Source organism: Octopus bimaculoides, chromosome 2 (genome assembly GCF_046866305.1).
Source record: "Octopus bimaculoides isolate indiv1 chromosome 2, ASM4686630v1, whole genome shotgun sequence".
Classification (NCBI taxonomy): Eukaryota; Metazoa; Mollusca; class Cephalopoda; order Octopoda; family Octopodidae; genus Octopus; species Octopus bimaculoides.
The window spans coordinates 9,955,287-9,970,452 of NC_142929.1; the positions used below are offsets into that span (position 1 = coordinate 9,955,287).

Sequence of the window (15,166 nt, forward strand, 5' to 3'; positions counted from 1 at the left end):
TGAATGGTTTGACCAAGACTGGAAAGCTGCACCAGACTCCAGTCTGATTTGGCATGGTTTTCTATGGCTGGATGCCCTTCCTAATGCCAACCACTCCAAGAGTGTAATGGGTGCTTTTATGTGCCACTCACATGGGTGCCATTTGCATGACACCAGTATCTGCCATGACTGCAATCTTGCTTGGCTTGATGGGTCTTCTTAAGCACAACATAATGCCAAAGGTCTTACTCAGTGCCTCCATGTGGCCCAATGCTCAAAAGCAACTCAGCCACTTTGCTCTCATGGGGCCCAACAGTCGAAAGAAACTCAGCCCCTTTGCCTCTATGAAGCCCAATGCTTGAAAGGAACTCAGCCACTTTGCCTTTGTAAGACCCAACACTTGAAAGGTGCTCTTTATGCACTACCAGGACAGGTGCCACTTACATGATGCCAGCATCAGTCACAACTATGATTTTACTTGGCTTGATGGGTCTTCTCAAGCACAGCATATAACCAAAGATCTTGGTCATTGGTTATTGCCTCTCACAGAGGTGGTGTAGCATGATCTTCGAACTTTTCATGTCTTAAATATAATGACATTTAAAAAACTGAAGTCCTGCTTCATTTAGTTGATAACAATAATACATGTTCAAAGAGGATATAGAAGTAATGTCTTTAGTTATTATAAATTTGATATGTACCACTTTCATTTGGAAAAGGGTTAAAATAATATATATCATATTTAGTAAATATGAGTAACAGTATTAAATTCTAAGAAATACTTTCAACTCAACATTACAATTTCATTAAAATAAAAACAAAAATATTTTAGCTGTCCATTTACATAAACCTGTTTTTTTTATGTCGTATCTTTATGGAAGACTAGGAAATTATATTCCATTCTATTTCTAAAGAATATGTTTTAAACAAGACTACAACTAAATTAATTTAATAAAAACATTTTGACAACCATTCCAAAAATAACAATATACAAAACACTTTAATACAAATTTAAAAGTTAATTCTATTTTAAATATATATTAAATGATAACTATTTTTCCAAGGATGAACATTTATAATGCTATTTTCTGTCTCAAAAATTCTGACTTCCTTGACAATTAGATCATATAGATTAGATCATAAAGGTGAGAAATAATATTTTTTAATATGGAAAGGAATTATGAACTCTGATTTGATAAAAATTTACCAAAACTAATAAAATACCCATTAAATGAATATAATATAATATTTTTGCATAAACTTATTTAAAATTTGATTATAAGGTTTTGGGAGAAATATCTCTAAACTGATCTCATTACATTATTTCTTATATATTTTATTAAATAATATTTTTCTCAAACATAATCTGCTGATTTCTTATTTAAAGTTAATGTACCAGATTTACAATAAAGGAAATTGTATGATGCATGTTTTCTTAAAGAGCCATTACAGAATAAAGTGCATTCAATTGAAGAATCAGATTGCCAACTTGGCCCACCAAAAGCATTCTTTTTGCAAATTTTTGGTGGGCTATTGGAGGGTACTGTATACATTGCTTCCTGAGAAGATCCAATCCTGGAATTCTTCCAAAATACATAATACTGTCTAGCAGATCTAATGCTTCACTAATATGCTTTCTCATACTTTCTTATTCTACTGGAAGTGTTAATTGTGTTGGCTAAGATACAAAACAGTGATAATTATTATTAAATATAACCTCATCATTCTTCATTTGATTAGCTGCTTTAATCACTTGATGATTGCATATCTTTTTCAGTGCATTTGTGATTGTTTCCCTTTGTTTAGTTCTAATAGTGCCAAGGTAAGTTCTAAGTAAATTAAGTTTATATTATAATTTAATATTCACTCAGAACCACTTCCATTAAATCATAATTGATTTTGCATCTGGTAAACACATTCAGTGAAGATTACATTTTTATTCCTAATAACAACTTATCTACAACTACAAGTCAACTCCACAGATTCACTCTTAATGTGAATTTATACATCGCAGCAAAGAGATAGTATTTATATTGTGAACTAATTATATTAAGTCTTGATTCAGTAACTTATTCATAGCTTCGGGCAGTAAATTAGCAGTGTCATTAGGTCAGTGGCTGAAATGGCTTACAGTATTTGTCCTGGCACTTTGGTCCCTGATTTCACCTTTACATCTCATTCCTCTAAGGTCAATAGTACAAATCAAGCAGTGGGGTTCAATTATCCACCCACCCCCTCCCACTCCCTATCTTTCTCTTGGAATTAGCTATGTTGTGCTGTAAGAGATCACAGGAGACTACTCACAATGACACCTTCCCCAGGAGGGTGAGGAGGACTACCAATCTCTTCTCACAGGAAAACTAATATATTACTGAAGTCATCGGAAGATGTCCTGATGTCTAGCACAGCATGGAACAGACATAAATAAAAATGTATTTTTCAGCTAAATAGAGATTTGAATGAACAGGTTTAAAACTAAAGTCTAAAATATTGATTTGTTCTCTTGTGAAAAACCTATTTAAATTGTTAATGTATTTTATCTGTTTATATTATAACCTGAATTCAATTTAATATTAGCCTATTTTTATGTTTTTGTTTGGTTTTCAATTTAAGATTAATTATTAATCCAATACAGTATGTTGTACCATTTCATTAACCATTGATCTCTTTGGCTAAATGCCTAAATGTTTCATCTCTAAAGATATTATCAGTCTGATTAAAATTAAAACACCCCCTTTTTTTTTGCTATCTTTCTTTCTTTCTTCCTTCTTATTCACCCATAAATTTTATATTCTAAATTTTCTCTTGCAAAATTATGCCTAAATTATGCAATGAAAATTATTTACATTTCAGCTAATTTTCTGTACAAAATTTCAAATTCAATATTCAAGTAATATTTACGTAAGGTTACCTTACAATATTTTGAAAATAAGTTTTCCAGCTTATCATTCCTGTATAAAAAGTTTAATTAAATGATCATTTGAGATACTTTAACTCAAAAATTGTAATAAACAGAAATAACATTCTTATCAACTGAAAAACAGCTTACTTTGTTTTCTTTTCTTTTTTCCACACTTTTCTAAGTTACTGACTATAATAACTTGTTCAAAAATTAGAATAAGTCAAATTGATGGTCTGAATATAAAATTCCACATAATTATTTGTTTAAATTGAATTGTCGTTGTTATTGCTGAGATTATTTTAGCTAATCAGATGCTAGTTTTAATAATTAGATCCATGCTAACTTTATTGCTTTTTGACATGCAAAGAGTGACAAAACCGTTTGTTGTGAAGGGTTAAGTCTTTAAATGGAGTCAGATTAATTTTCTTCCTTTTTTTTTTTTTTTTTTGTCATTTGAAAATTATTCATGCACACATGCACGCAACTGTTTAAGCACTCACTAAAAACACCAAAATATTTTCAATTCTATATTTCAATTTTCCATTCTTTAAATACTTTCTATTCATTAAGAGATAATTGGCAGCATTACTTATATTTGCATATGAATAAATGAGATAACTACCTTGAAACCATTAAAAATATATAAATCTGAAGTTGGCTTATGACAGAATGTTTCTTGTATATTGTAATGTAGCATGCTGATAATTTATTGTCAAATATAATTCACTCCCAGGTTTTGATTTCCACTTTTATTTACACTCCTATGGTGTTATAGTGTTATTTGTTTCTATATATTTCGGATTTAAGCCAATGAACTACAAATCTTTATATTCACATAATAACTTCAAAGGATAGTTTAGTTTCTCTGTTTATCTAACACAAATGGATAAGTTCTACAAAACAGGTTTATATTATATAACGATATCATCTATGTTATTCAATGCGTTATGCTCATATATGGTACACGAGGGTGGTTGAAGGAGCAAAGGCGTGTCAATGACTGAAGGAAGTTCCCAAATTTGTCGTTGGGTAGCTGAAGCAATTGATAATAAATGTTTTCACAATGGATTGTAATGTGTAATTTCATTTCTCTCGGTTCAGTTCAAATCAAATCAAATCAACATCTTCGAGAATGATACAAGAACACCAATACGGTTCCGAATTAATTCAAGAAACCATATCAAACCATCAGAAAGGAATGCATTCTAGCAGCCTAATTTGCAAAGATACACTACCAGAAAATAATGACTGCCATGATACCTACATGACCTAATTAAGCAGACATTTGAAGTAACAATATATATTTTGGAATGCTTAATGGGATAACACTATTCACTAGACCTTATTAAACTCTTCCAATATTCATTGTTTCGTATCATCACTATCAAAATATCAATTGAATAATTTTACCCATTAACAAATTTGAGCATTTTCTATTGTCATTGATTCTTTTATCATTTTACTTGTTCCAGTCATTTGATGGAAGCTATGCTGGAGCATCGCCTTTAGTTGAGCAAATTGACCCCAGAGCTTATTCTTTGTAAGCCTAGTACTTGTTCTATCACTCTCTTGCTGAACCACTAAGTTACGGGGGACAAACACACACACAAACATATACACATACATACATATATATATATATATATATATATATATACAGCAGGCCTCTTCCAGTTTCTATCTACCAAATCCACTCACAAGGCTTTGGTTGGCCCGAGGCTATAGTAGAAGACACCTGCCCAAGGTGCCACGCAGTGGGATTGAACCCAGGACCATGTGGTCAGTAAGCAAGCTACTTACCATACAGCCACTCCTGCACCATACAGCACTCAGCTCAATGACTCAAACCAGTAAAAGGTAAAAACGGGAAACTTGTCTCCGTAAATATGAATATAGAGTAACGTGCATCCAACATTTTATTCATTTAGCTATGATCTTAGTATGGATGTTGTTTGGTGCCAAGTTTTCAACTAGGCACCAGCATTTTGAAATTAGAATATGTTTAACAAACTACATGAAGACATATTCTAGTTTGGAAAAGCTCATCCTTCAACAAGCTGTTGACTATACCTCAGACTTGGTCAGGGATAATGGTTCCAGTTGCACATTACAATAACCTTATGCTCTCACTACTGATCAGCAATCAGAACTCTTTGCATGCATCTATTTAGCAATGTGTCTTAAAATAGAATTCCTGTTTTAAAATAACCGTCACTAAATACAACTTTTTCTTAGAACCAGCTTCCTCTTGAACCATGTATATTTTTTTTTGCATCAGATGTAACATTCACCTGAATTATATTTTACCAAAAGCAATGTTCTTTACCATTATAATTAATGGATTTTTTTCCACACACAACTGCTTTTAGCAAGAATAACTTTTGACAGAATCAGTTTCTATAATCCAATCGATATTTCTTAGAGATATATTTCATTTGAATAATGGTTCATCAAAGTAATCTTTAAATCTGAAGGCTACAATTAAATTCATTTAATGAAGTGGCAGTGTATTTTTAGCACACTAGTTCTATTCACTATATCTAATTAAACTTCCCTTACTTTATAGTTTTCTATCATCCCATTTTGAAAAATTTTCTTATCAATAAAGTTCTTAATCCATTGATGAACTTCTGCCTTTACATATTTTTGTTATTGCTGCACCTAATATATTCTTTCCTTCTACAAACTTATTTATTTCATTTTATTTACTATTCAAAATTATCCATGATATCTTCAGTTCTCTTACTTGCCAATTATATTCTTCTGTTTGTTGCCAAATCTGCTATTAACTAACATATCGAATAGATTTGATTCATTCAATAATTGCATCATTATAGAACTTGATACATTTCCACATATTTTACTCATTGCTATTAGCTACACTAACATTAGCTGCCAATATTTTCCCTCTTTTGAAAGTATTTGAAATTCTCACTCTTCACAACTGCAACAGCAATACTCAGATTTCATATTTACTAAGAAGGGGAAATAGAAAAAGCATGGCAACCTTATTTCAATATTAAAATTGAAAATTTCTTCCATTAAGCTTTAATCCCCTATTTGATTCAAATGGCCCCTAGTTTATCTGAATACTTACTAGGTCTTTTTTATTTGAAAGTTGTATAGATAATTAATTTTATAACTATTATTCACTTTATCCCAAATTTCTAAATTCATAGAAAATTTATATTATATATTACTTTATATATTACATTTTTCTTTACTAACTATATCATCGTTTTTATTTTATTTTTGACCCACTATGGATTCAAAGCTAACAATAGATAATAATGATAAATTTGGTGAGATTATATTGGTTCTTATCCAAATTTTTATATCAATTTGTAGTTCACCATTTTACAATATCATAAGTTTTTAAATATTTGTTTCTACTCTAGGCATAAGGCCCAAAATTTTGGGGGATGGAGCCCAGTCAATTAGATCAACACTAGTACACAACTGGTACTTAATTTATCGACCCCGAAAGGATGAAAGGCAAGTCAGCCTCAGCTGAATTTGAACTCAGAAGTAAGTTTTTAAATATTAAGACAATAATATGAGTAGAAATACAAATTAATTGATGCATTCTACAGATTAAACTGAAATTACTATCATTTTAAAGTGCAACAGTAGTAGTATTTTCACACTATTCTTTATGATGTATGTATTGAAATGAATGTAGCCAAGTTCAATGAACAGTGTTTAAAATAGAACAAGTTCATTCAAGTCAAATTTGAAATCTTTGATATTCAAGTTAATATATAGTTATAAAGCCTTTATTCTTATCAACTGTGAAACATAAATTTACATAAAAGTGGTGGCAAGTATAATAACAGCTAAGATTTAAGTAACTATTCTGCTTAATGTTGAAATCCTGAATGTACATTAAATTTTATTTGATATTAGAAATACCACTACCCTATTCTTGTCATTACTGGTGTTGCCTTAGTTGCATCTATCAATATTGATTTGTTTTAGCTAAGCATAGGAATAATTATAAATGGAAAATGTATAATAGACTGTGTCCCTGAAGTGTATTATGGGTATTCATTTTATCAATTCCTGAGAATTTGAAAGACAAAGTCAACTTTAATTTTAAGTACAGAGCAGTAAAAATAGTGTTTTACTTTGTAAATTGCTTCTTATTTTAACAGCTTTATTTTTATTACTACAGTAATAATATACACTTGATTTTATTTTCTTCACCAGAAGAATTTATTGTTTAAATATTTAATCTATTATCTTTCATAATATTGAAAATAAAATTTGTTTTCAATGAAGAATTTATGACATAAAAAAAAATCATGATATTTCTAAGATAATAAAATAACTAGTTTGTATTTTCTTTTAGTTATTTCATTGTTATTAGTTTCATTAAAATACCTCCTGTTTGCTTTGAAAGGTTTTCTAGAAACTATATTTGTCTTATTCCTATTGGTGAAGGGGTAGGCAAATTAAATTGCCTCCACTATATTCAGGTGTTTACTTTACTATGGAAAGATTCCATAGTTGATAAAACTAAGAATATAAAGAAATATCTAAAAACAATATTAACATACTTCACTTTCTATTATTTGCCATCTAAACAACAACAACAAAATTAATAACTGACATGGCATTACTATACTTCTATAAAAAATATTATTGAGAATTGAACCCACCACAAATAAATAAGTATAATGATTGTAATCATATTTGAAAGATGATATTTAATGATAAGTCTGGTAGTATTTGAACTCAGAATGTAGCAGATATTGTTAGTTCTATACCATTATTGTATTTGCCACCTTCATATGTCTAGTAATAGTTAACACTTCAATAAATTAGCTTTTTAATCAATTAAGTGTTTTATAGCAATATTTAAAAATTAGTGTTATATATTTTTTCAGAAGAATCAGAGAAATCAATTTGAAATAATGTTTATAATGACTTCTTGAGTTAAAAGCTTGAGACTTGCTAGAATAGTTTGTGGCAGCAATATTTGTTGGGTTATAAGAAGTCAACTAAAACAAAAATGTTATTCATCAATGAATCACTAAAGGCAGTTATTAATAACATAGTACTCAATCCAAACAATATATCTAAAATGAAAATTTATAATGTTAGCAAGCAAAGGAAATGGAAACAAAATCATCAAAATGAATATATTTGCAGAAATCAAAATTCAAGCCATGCTTTTAGTGCTGAATGTATGTATGTATATATATATATATATAGATATTTGATATATTGATATGTATTGCTATATCAGAGATATAATTCGCAGCATTATTAGGTCATTGGTGTTATTTACAAGAGAGGTGAAAATAATTTTGTAATTTCGTGAGAAGTTGGTCACTCATATGCGTTCACTTATCATAAATTAATGACACTGTTGCATGAACATTCACTACAACTCCATTAAATAATAGTTGGTTAAAGACTGACATATTTAGATCCAGTTTTACCAGCAAAACCTTTGCCCTGATATTTACCTAATTTGGAATATTCCCAATATACTTTCATTAGATTCTAATTGTGTGACAGCTTTCTTTTCACTATTGCAATGGGTTTATCTAGATATTTTAAATATTCTATAAATGGTTTTCTAAAGCACTCAAAGTAAATACATGGAATATACTGAATTACAGTAGAAATTAAAAATTTTCATTGATATAAAAAATTATTTGAAGTTAACTGTAACACCAAAATGTTGAAAGCTGATAATAAGTAAAATGAAAATTGCCACTTTGATATACAAATGTATTCTCAGACAATCATCATCAGCTATTGGATTTACTAAAAGTAAATATATTTCTATTATCTCAATCATTTGATATTTAATAAAATAAATGTGTGAGAACCATCAAGATGGCTTAGTTCTTCACGTAAATGAAGACAGAAGATTTAGATGTTTGCCATGAATGATATGTAGTTGTATAAAATGAGAATCTTCAATTTAAGTAAATGGCAAAATGTGGATTACTGTGATCAAGATTTAAAAACTGACAAAGAATCAATAGCCAGAAGTTCTTGTCTTTCTTTGCAATGCTACTTAAAAAGTCCTAATGCAAGTTAGTTGGTGTGCTTTAACACACACATACACACACATTGTGTGTGTCTGCATTAGTGGACATAAGTATATTTATGAAAAGAAATAAGCTTTCCAATGAATTGCACATTACATTATGCTAAAAATATCAAATAAAATCAGATATAAACAATACAATACTACATTCACTATAAAATATAAAGCAAAATTAAATTAATGGACCATACATTTCGTGCTTATACTTACAATGCATTTGTGATAGAAAATATCATTGAAAATATTAAGATAATTCCAGATATAATGTGGGCAGAAGTGTACATATATAATAACATGCATACATCACTGCTACTGTTTTTTTTAAACAGCGTGAACATGTAAAAGTGTATTCTGGTGTGCACAAACACATTGAGAAGTGTAAATCATAAGCGTGAATCTAATGATGCATTTTTTTTTTAAATAAAATCTCCTTGGAAGAAATACTGATAGAAATTCCAAATTTTTCATTTATTTGAAAAATACTTTTTGCTATTAATCCGATTAATTTCTTTTTTAAATTATATATATATTTTTTTAATAGATTGATGGCAATAAATTGCAACAACTGCTTGAAGACAAAAACATAATTATTTCTATGTAAAATTCTAACATACCACCTACATTAAAACATTCGATAATAAGTGTATTTCAATTACTTTTTCAAGTTTTAGGCATATTATAAGAGGAACTTAATTGGAGAAAAAATTTTTAAAAAAACGATTGAAAGTAATCCCCTTTAGGAACATAACTCTATTATTTTCAGGATGTTTTTCTTATACACTACTTTTTTAATGAACCTCAACAAAAATTGTATAAATAATAATACGGAATGCTAGGTTGGAATTCTTATCAATTTAACAAATATTCTAAAAATGTGTTCCTGAAAAAAATTTAAAATATTGGCAAAATTTTTTCTTAACACATGGTATTTCTAAAGAAGAAAGAAAATAATTTATCTACATTGATTCAGATTGTTTACATCTAATTTTTCAACTATTTATTTTTGCTAAGCGCTACTGTACAAGATGGTACTTGAAATTTAATAGGTGCTATTAGCTTAAAATTTTCTATGTTTTTAATTCTTAATAATACATATGGTGCTGATGTATACATAGAATATCTTCATTTCAATTTGAGCAAACCTTTCCTTATGTAAGGATTCCTGCCACAGCAAATCAAATCAAAATTAAAAGCCATGAGAAATTACTATTATCAAATCCAAATCAAACAAAGAGCTGAGCACAGAAGACAATTACTTCCCTCACGAAACAATTCAGATAGCTGTACCATTGAGAGCATACAGAAATCATGCCAAATATCTGAAACTACATTTCTTAAACACCATATTAATTCAATATAAATGTGAAGTAGCTTATAGATTTTCAGTTTCCTACTTTAAAATGTTTTCATTAGAATAAACTTGTTTCCAAGATAAATAGGAACTAAACAAAAATTTAATTTTTGAATTTATCTATTATTGTTAAAATGAAATGATCCAGAAGTTTCTTATAGTGGAATCATGGATTCAGTTTAATAATTAACTACAATATCTAAAAACTAAAAGTCACTGTTTTTCATCTTTATAATTAAGAAATTTCAAGATGTTTCAATTGGAAATCTATTTGAATCGTCAATATAATCCTTGAAGTTTTTTTAAATTGCATTTCAATTAGTCATTAACTTTAAAATATTTCATATATTGTAAAGCAAACTTCTTCTGTTTGGAGACATCACAGCATAAAATTTATCTATTGTAAAAATTTAGCAGATAGTTTTTAGTAAAGAAATTAAGTCATAATCTGATGACTTATAAGATATACTGAATTGCATGTAATCAAAAACGCATCGTTGAAATTACAGGAGTTGTTAATTATAACAACTTAATGAGAAAAAAATTTAACTCCCAGAATGCACTAAGATTTTTAAAGTAGAATTTAACAATTCTGAAACTAGCAATATGAAGTAGAAACTCTTATCAACTGTCCTATCCACATGACTCTTACTTTCTTTCTTTCTTTTTCTCTCTCTCTCTCTCTCTCACTGTTGATGTAATAAACATATAAAACACACACAAATATATATATATAAATATATATATATACACACATATATACACACACACACACACACACATATATATATATATATATATATATATATATATATGCAGACACATATATATATTTATATATATATATATAAAGAATTAATGGCAGTTGATATGGAATTTATATGAAGAAATCACATAAGTCAAAATATCTACCCTCATAATAACGACAAAGGCAAAATAAGAAACAAATAATTCTAACTAGAATTATTAAAACATAATAACCAAATCGATATGCATCTAAGATACTGTGAAAAAAAGGTTGAATCCAATTACAGTTTTCTGAAACTAATTGAAGTATTTTAAGAGAAATCTGGGAAAGAAAAAAATGGCTAACAATTCCTAAGCAAGAAACTTAGCCTCATTCTCATAATTTTAATTCGAGGATTGTATAAGTTGGCTTGCTAAGACATGGAGATGGCCTTTTCAGTACTGAATTGGAATTTCATAAGTAGTGTACAATACAGATAAATATAATAGACTTATGCAAATAATACTTTTTCAAAGAAAGAATGCAAAATCCACTACAAAAAAATATGTATGGAATGACAATAACTACAATCTGCTTATGAATATCTCTATAACTAGGTTCATAAAATTAAGTCATAATGAGCATTTACTACGTTAGGGGATGCTGTTGGCTACAGTATTAACATGCACTACAACACACAGTCTGTTGATGACTGACTGATTTCAGCACTTACAGATTGGCTCACATTCACTGCAATGAACACTTCTCAGTAACCTCCCCTACACTTGCCGCCATTTTTTGCGGCAATTCCGAGACTTTGGAGGTGAGATCACTTAAGTTTGTAGGAAATTCTGGAAAAAAATGAAAAGAAGCAAAAAATCACCACATTAGACTACATTTACAATATAAGTTTTACTATATATATTTTTTTTAGTTTTTATAGCTTTTAAAGCACACATATGATATACACAGTTCAACAGAAGAAAAAAAAAAACAAAACAAGGAAGACAGGACTGCAATGCCAAATATACAAAATACAAAATGCAAACATACCAACTAAAAATTCTAGATATACTACCAAATCATAAATGAATGCAATGTAAACTTTCCATCAGCAATCATGCATTTCTAGTCAAACAATAAACTAAAATAACACACGCACACACAAACTATATAATACATACATACATACATATATATATTTATATATAAGCATGTGGATATATATATTTATATATAAGCATGTGGATATCTATCTATATATAAATACACATATATGTATATATATATATATATATGTGGATATATATATACATTCAAAACTAATAAACAAAAATAATTTTTTTTTAAATTGACAACATAAAATATTATAGGATGTTTTCTGAATAAAACAAGCAAACCTTGAATATAGAAAGGAAAGAGAAACTTGTTATAAAAAATGCCAGGAAATCTCTTTTCCTAAAATATTTTAAATTCAATGTATTAGTTCTTTAAAAAAAAATGGAAATCATTGTGGTGGTTTATAGGAAGCACTTTTTGAGAAGACAAAAAACATGGTGAACGGAACGCTAATAAAATTCGTAAATTAATTAGAACGAACATTATTGTAGTTGGAATCAAAATGTTACGTAAAAAGCCAAAAAAAAAAAATACTTAATTGATGAATAGGATATATATTCTTTGACAAACATTTGAGATAGAGCTGTTGAAGTGGTTGCCTCTGTATAAGATAGAAGCGGAGTGGCTGTACAATTGCATAAATGATAAAAATAGTTATTGAAGTACAATCTGAATATTTTGCGCAAATACATTTGACAATAATTGGTTGTGGTAAAATACTGACATCAAGTTTTTTTTTAAATTTTTTATTGAATGCAGATTTTTAGAATAATCACTCTAATATAAATAATTTCCAGTCATAACTCAGTTAAGATATTCAGTTACTTTATTTTACTACAATTAAATTGATTTTAATTATGTTTCCATCCTTGTACAATCACAGCTTAAACCACCGAATACATAATGATTATTCGATATTGAACTTTTCTTAAATATTAATACATGATACAAAGAAAAGCAAACCTACTTCTAAATCAAAATGTTCATATTGCCTTTAAAAAATTTCTAAAGAATATTCAGTTATTTAAAATATATTGTAACACTCTCTCATAATTTTAGTTATACTTAATTCATAGCTGTCTACTTATAAATGTTTTCTTAATAAACACTGCTCAATATTACTGATAAAAATTAATAAAATTATCGTGAAATATACCAAAGAACAGAATGATGACCGATTTTGTTAGATTATTTTAAGGACATCTCTTGTTGAGATGTATTCTGAGTTGAGGATATAACTGATTGTAAGTAAAGTCATGAAAGACCTTGTGTTATTCGAGAGTAAAAGTTTCACAAATGTTCACCTACTTTTCATTGCCAAAAATAATTTGCTACACACATGCACATATTTTCTTAGCAAATCAAACACCATAACAAACAAGTTTGTATGCATGAGTTTACAAGCATTGAATTAAATCAATAATAAAATACATTGAAGGCAACAACAAATGCTATTATGGTGGTTTCCATTAGAAATGTGTTTGTTGTAAAGAAAATTTTAAATAAATAAATTTAATTAAAAACAATATTGTTCAACTGAGTAACAGCAAATATAGCATTTCTGCATATACATACATATATACATGCACACACTTCAAAACAGCTGATGATTCATTTTGCTATGTCTGAACAATAGCCTGTAGTGATTAAAATCTGAGCAGCAACAAGGTGAACAGGTGAGCTGTTTCTAAAGAAAATTTCTTACATGGTATTCTTTTGTTTGTAACTCCAAGTGTTTACAGAATAGACTCTCCCATCAGAGGTGACATAGGAACATTTAGCTTTTTGCCGAACGACCTGTACAAATTATTTGTTTAGAGGATCAAATATTCATGCCACACTTTAGCTCACTCCTTCCATGAAATCAACATTATCTGAACAAGAGCACGGTGAGTGTACCATAAATCAGGTGTCAAAGTGGTTGCAGAGCAATGCAAGATGAAGAGTCTTGCTCAAGAACATGACACACCACCCAGTCTGGGAATTGAACTCATGATCACTAGATCACAAGTGCAACACTCTAACCACCAAGTCATGCGCCCTCACTATATATATATATATATATATATATATATATATATATATATTATTTCCTCACCTCTTGCTCTCCAGACATCTTTGATGCCAACATAAATGAGCTACTGATAAAATGACAAAATGGTGTTGATAATTTAGGTGCATACTTTGATTATCTACATTGATTTTTGTTGAGATAGAGTAAAATAAACTTTCAGTTCAAAATCAGACATTTCATTCTTAATGACATGAGATATATATATGTGTGTGTGTATAGATATGATGTGTGTACATGCGGTAGGGAAAGTATAATCCAAACTATAAAAATCAGGGCATGAAAGAAATTATGATGAAGTTTATTTATATACACACACACATATGTATGTATGTTTTAGACTGTATCAAAACTAAATGAAAACCATGAGCTTTTGGTCACTAGTACTCGATGTTCCATCTGGTGCTGTAAAATCTAAAATAATTTTGCATAAGTCTTACTACATCGAGTCAGTTGATTCATATGACCTCAAGTGGTTATATTTTTCTTGCACAAATATTACTAACTCTACATCACCAAGAGATTTTATGTAAGATAACAGTTGCTGTTCTATATTTAAGAGATGAGGAATTCTGTATATTATTTACATTTGACGGATATTTGTTTTCATCTTGTTTGTTGTTAACACAATGTTTCAGCTGATATGCCCTCCAGCATTCATCAGGTGTATTGGGGAAATTTCAAACATGGGTTCTCATTCCTAAGGTATTTTTTGATGTTATTGTCATTATTATTATTATTATTATTATTATTATTCAGGTCACTGCCTGGAATCGAACTCAGAATCTTGGGGTTAGTAGCCTACGCTCTTAACAACTATGCCATATGCCCATAGTGAGGACAAATATCCATCAAATGTAAATAATGTAAATAATGTAAATAATGTATAAAAATTGCTATATAAACAGGTTGACCATAAGAGCATGTGTAACAATGATTACTTGAAAACT

General features: G+C 28.9%; 1 protein-coding gene across 2 annotated transcripts in view; it reads right to left on the reverse strand.

Moving 5' to 3' along the window:
- Positions 1–15,166, reverse strand: part of LOC106872119 (complexin) — a 286,577-nt gene that overhangs the window by 12,722 nt on the left and 258,689 nt on the right. For both annotated transcript variants that reach the window (XM_089340742.1, XM_089340745.1), the window contains exon 5: positions 11,760–11,877. In XM_089340742.1, coding sequence (XP_089196868.1) covers positions 11,774–11,877 — 104 coding nt within the window. In that variant the 3' untranslated portion in view covers positions 11,760–11,773. The remainder of the gene's footprint in view (positions 1–11,759; positions 11,878–15,166) is intronic.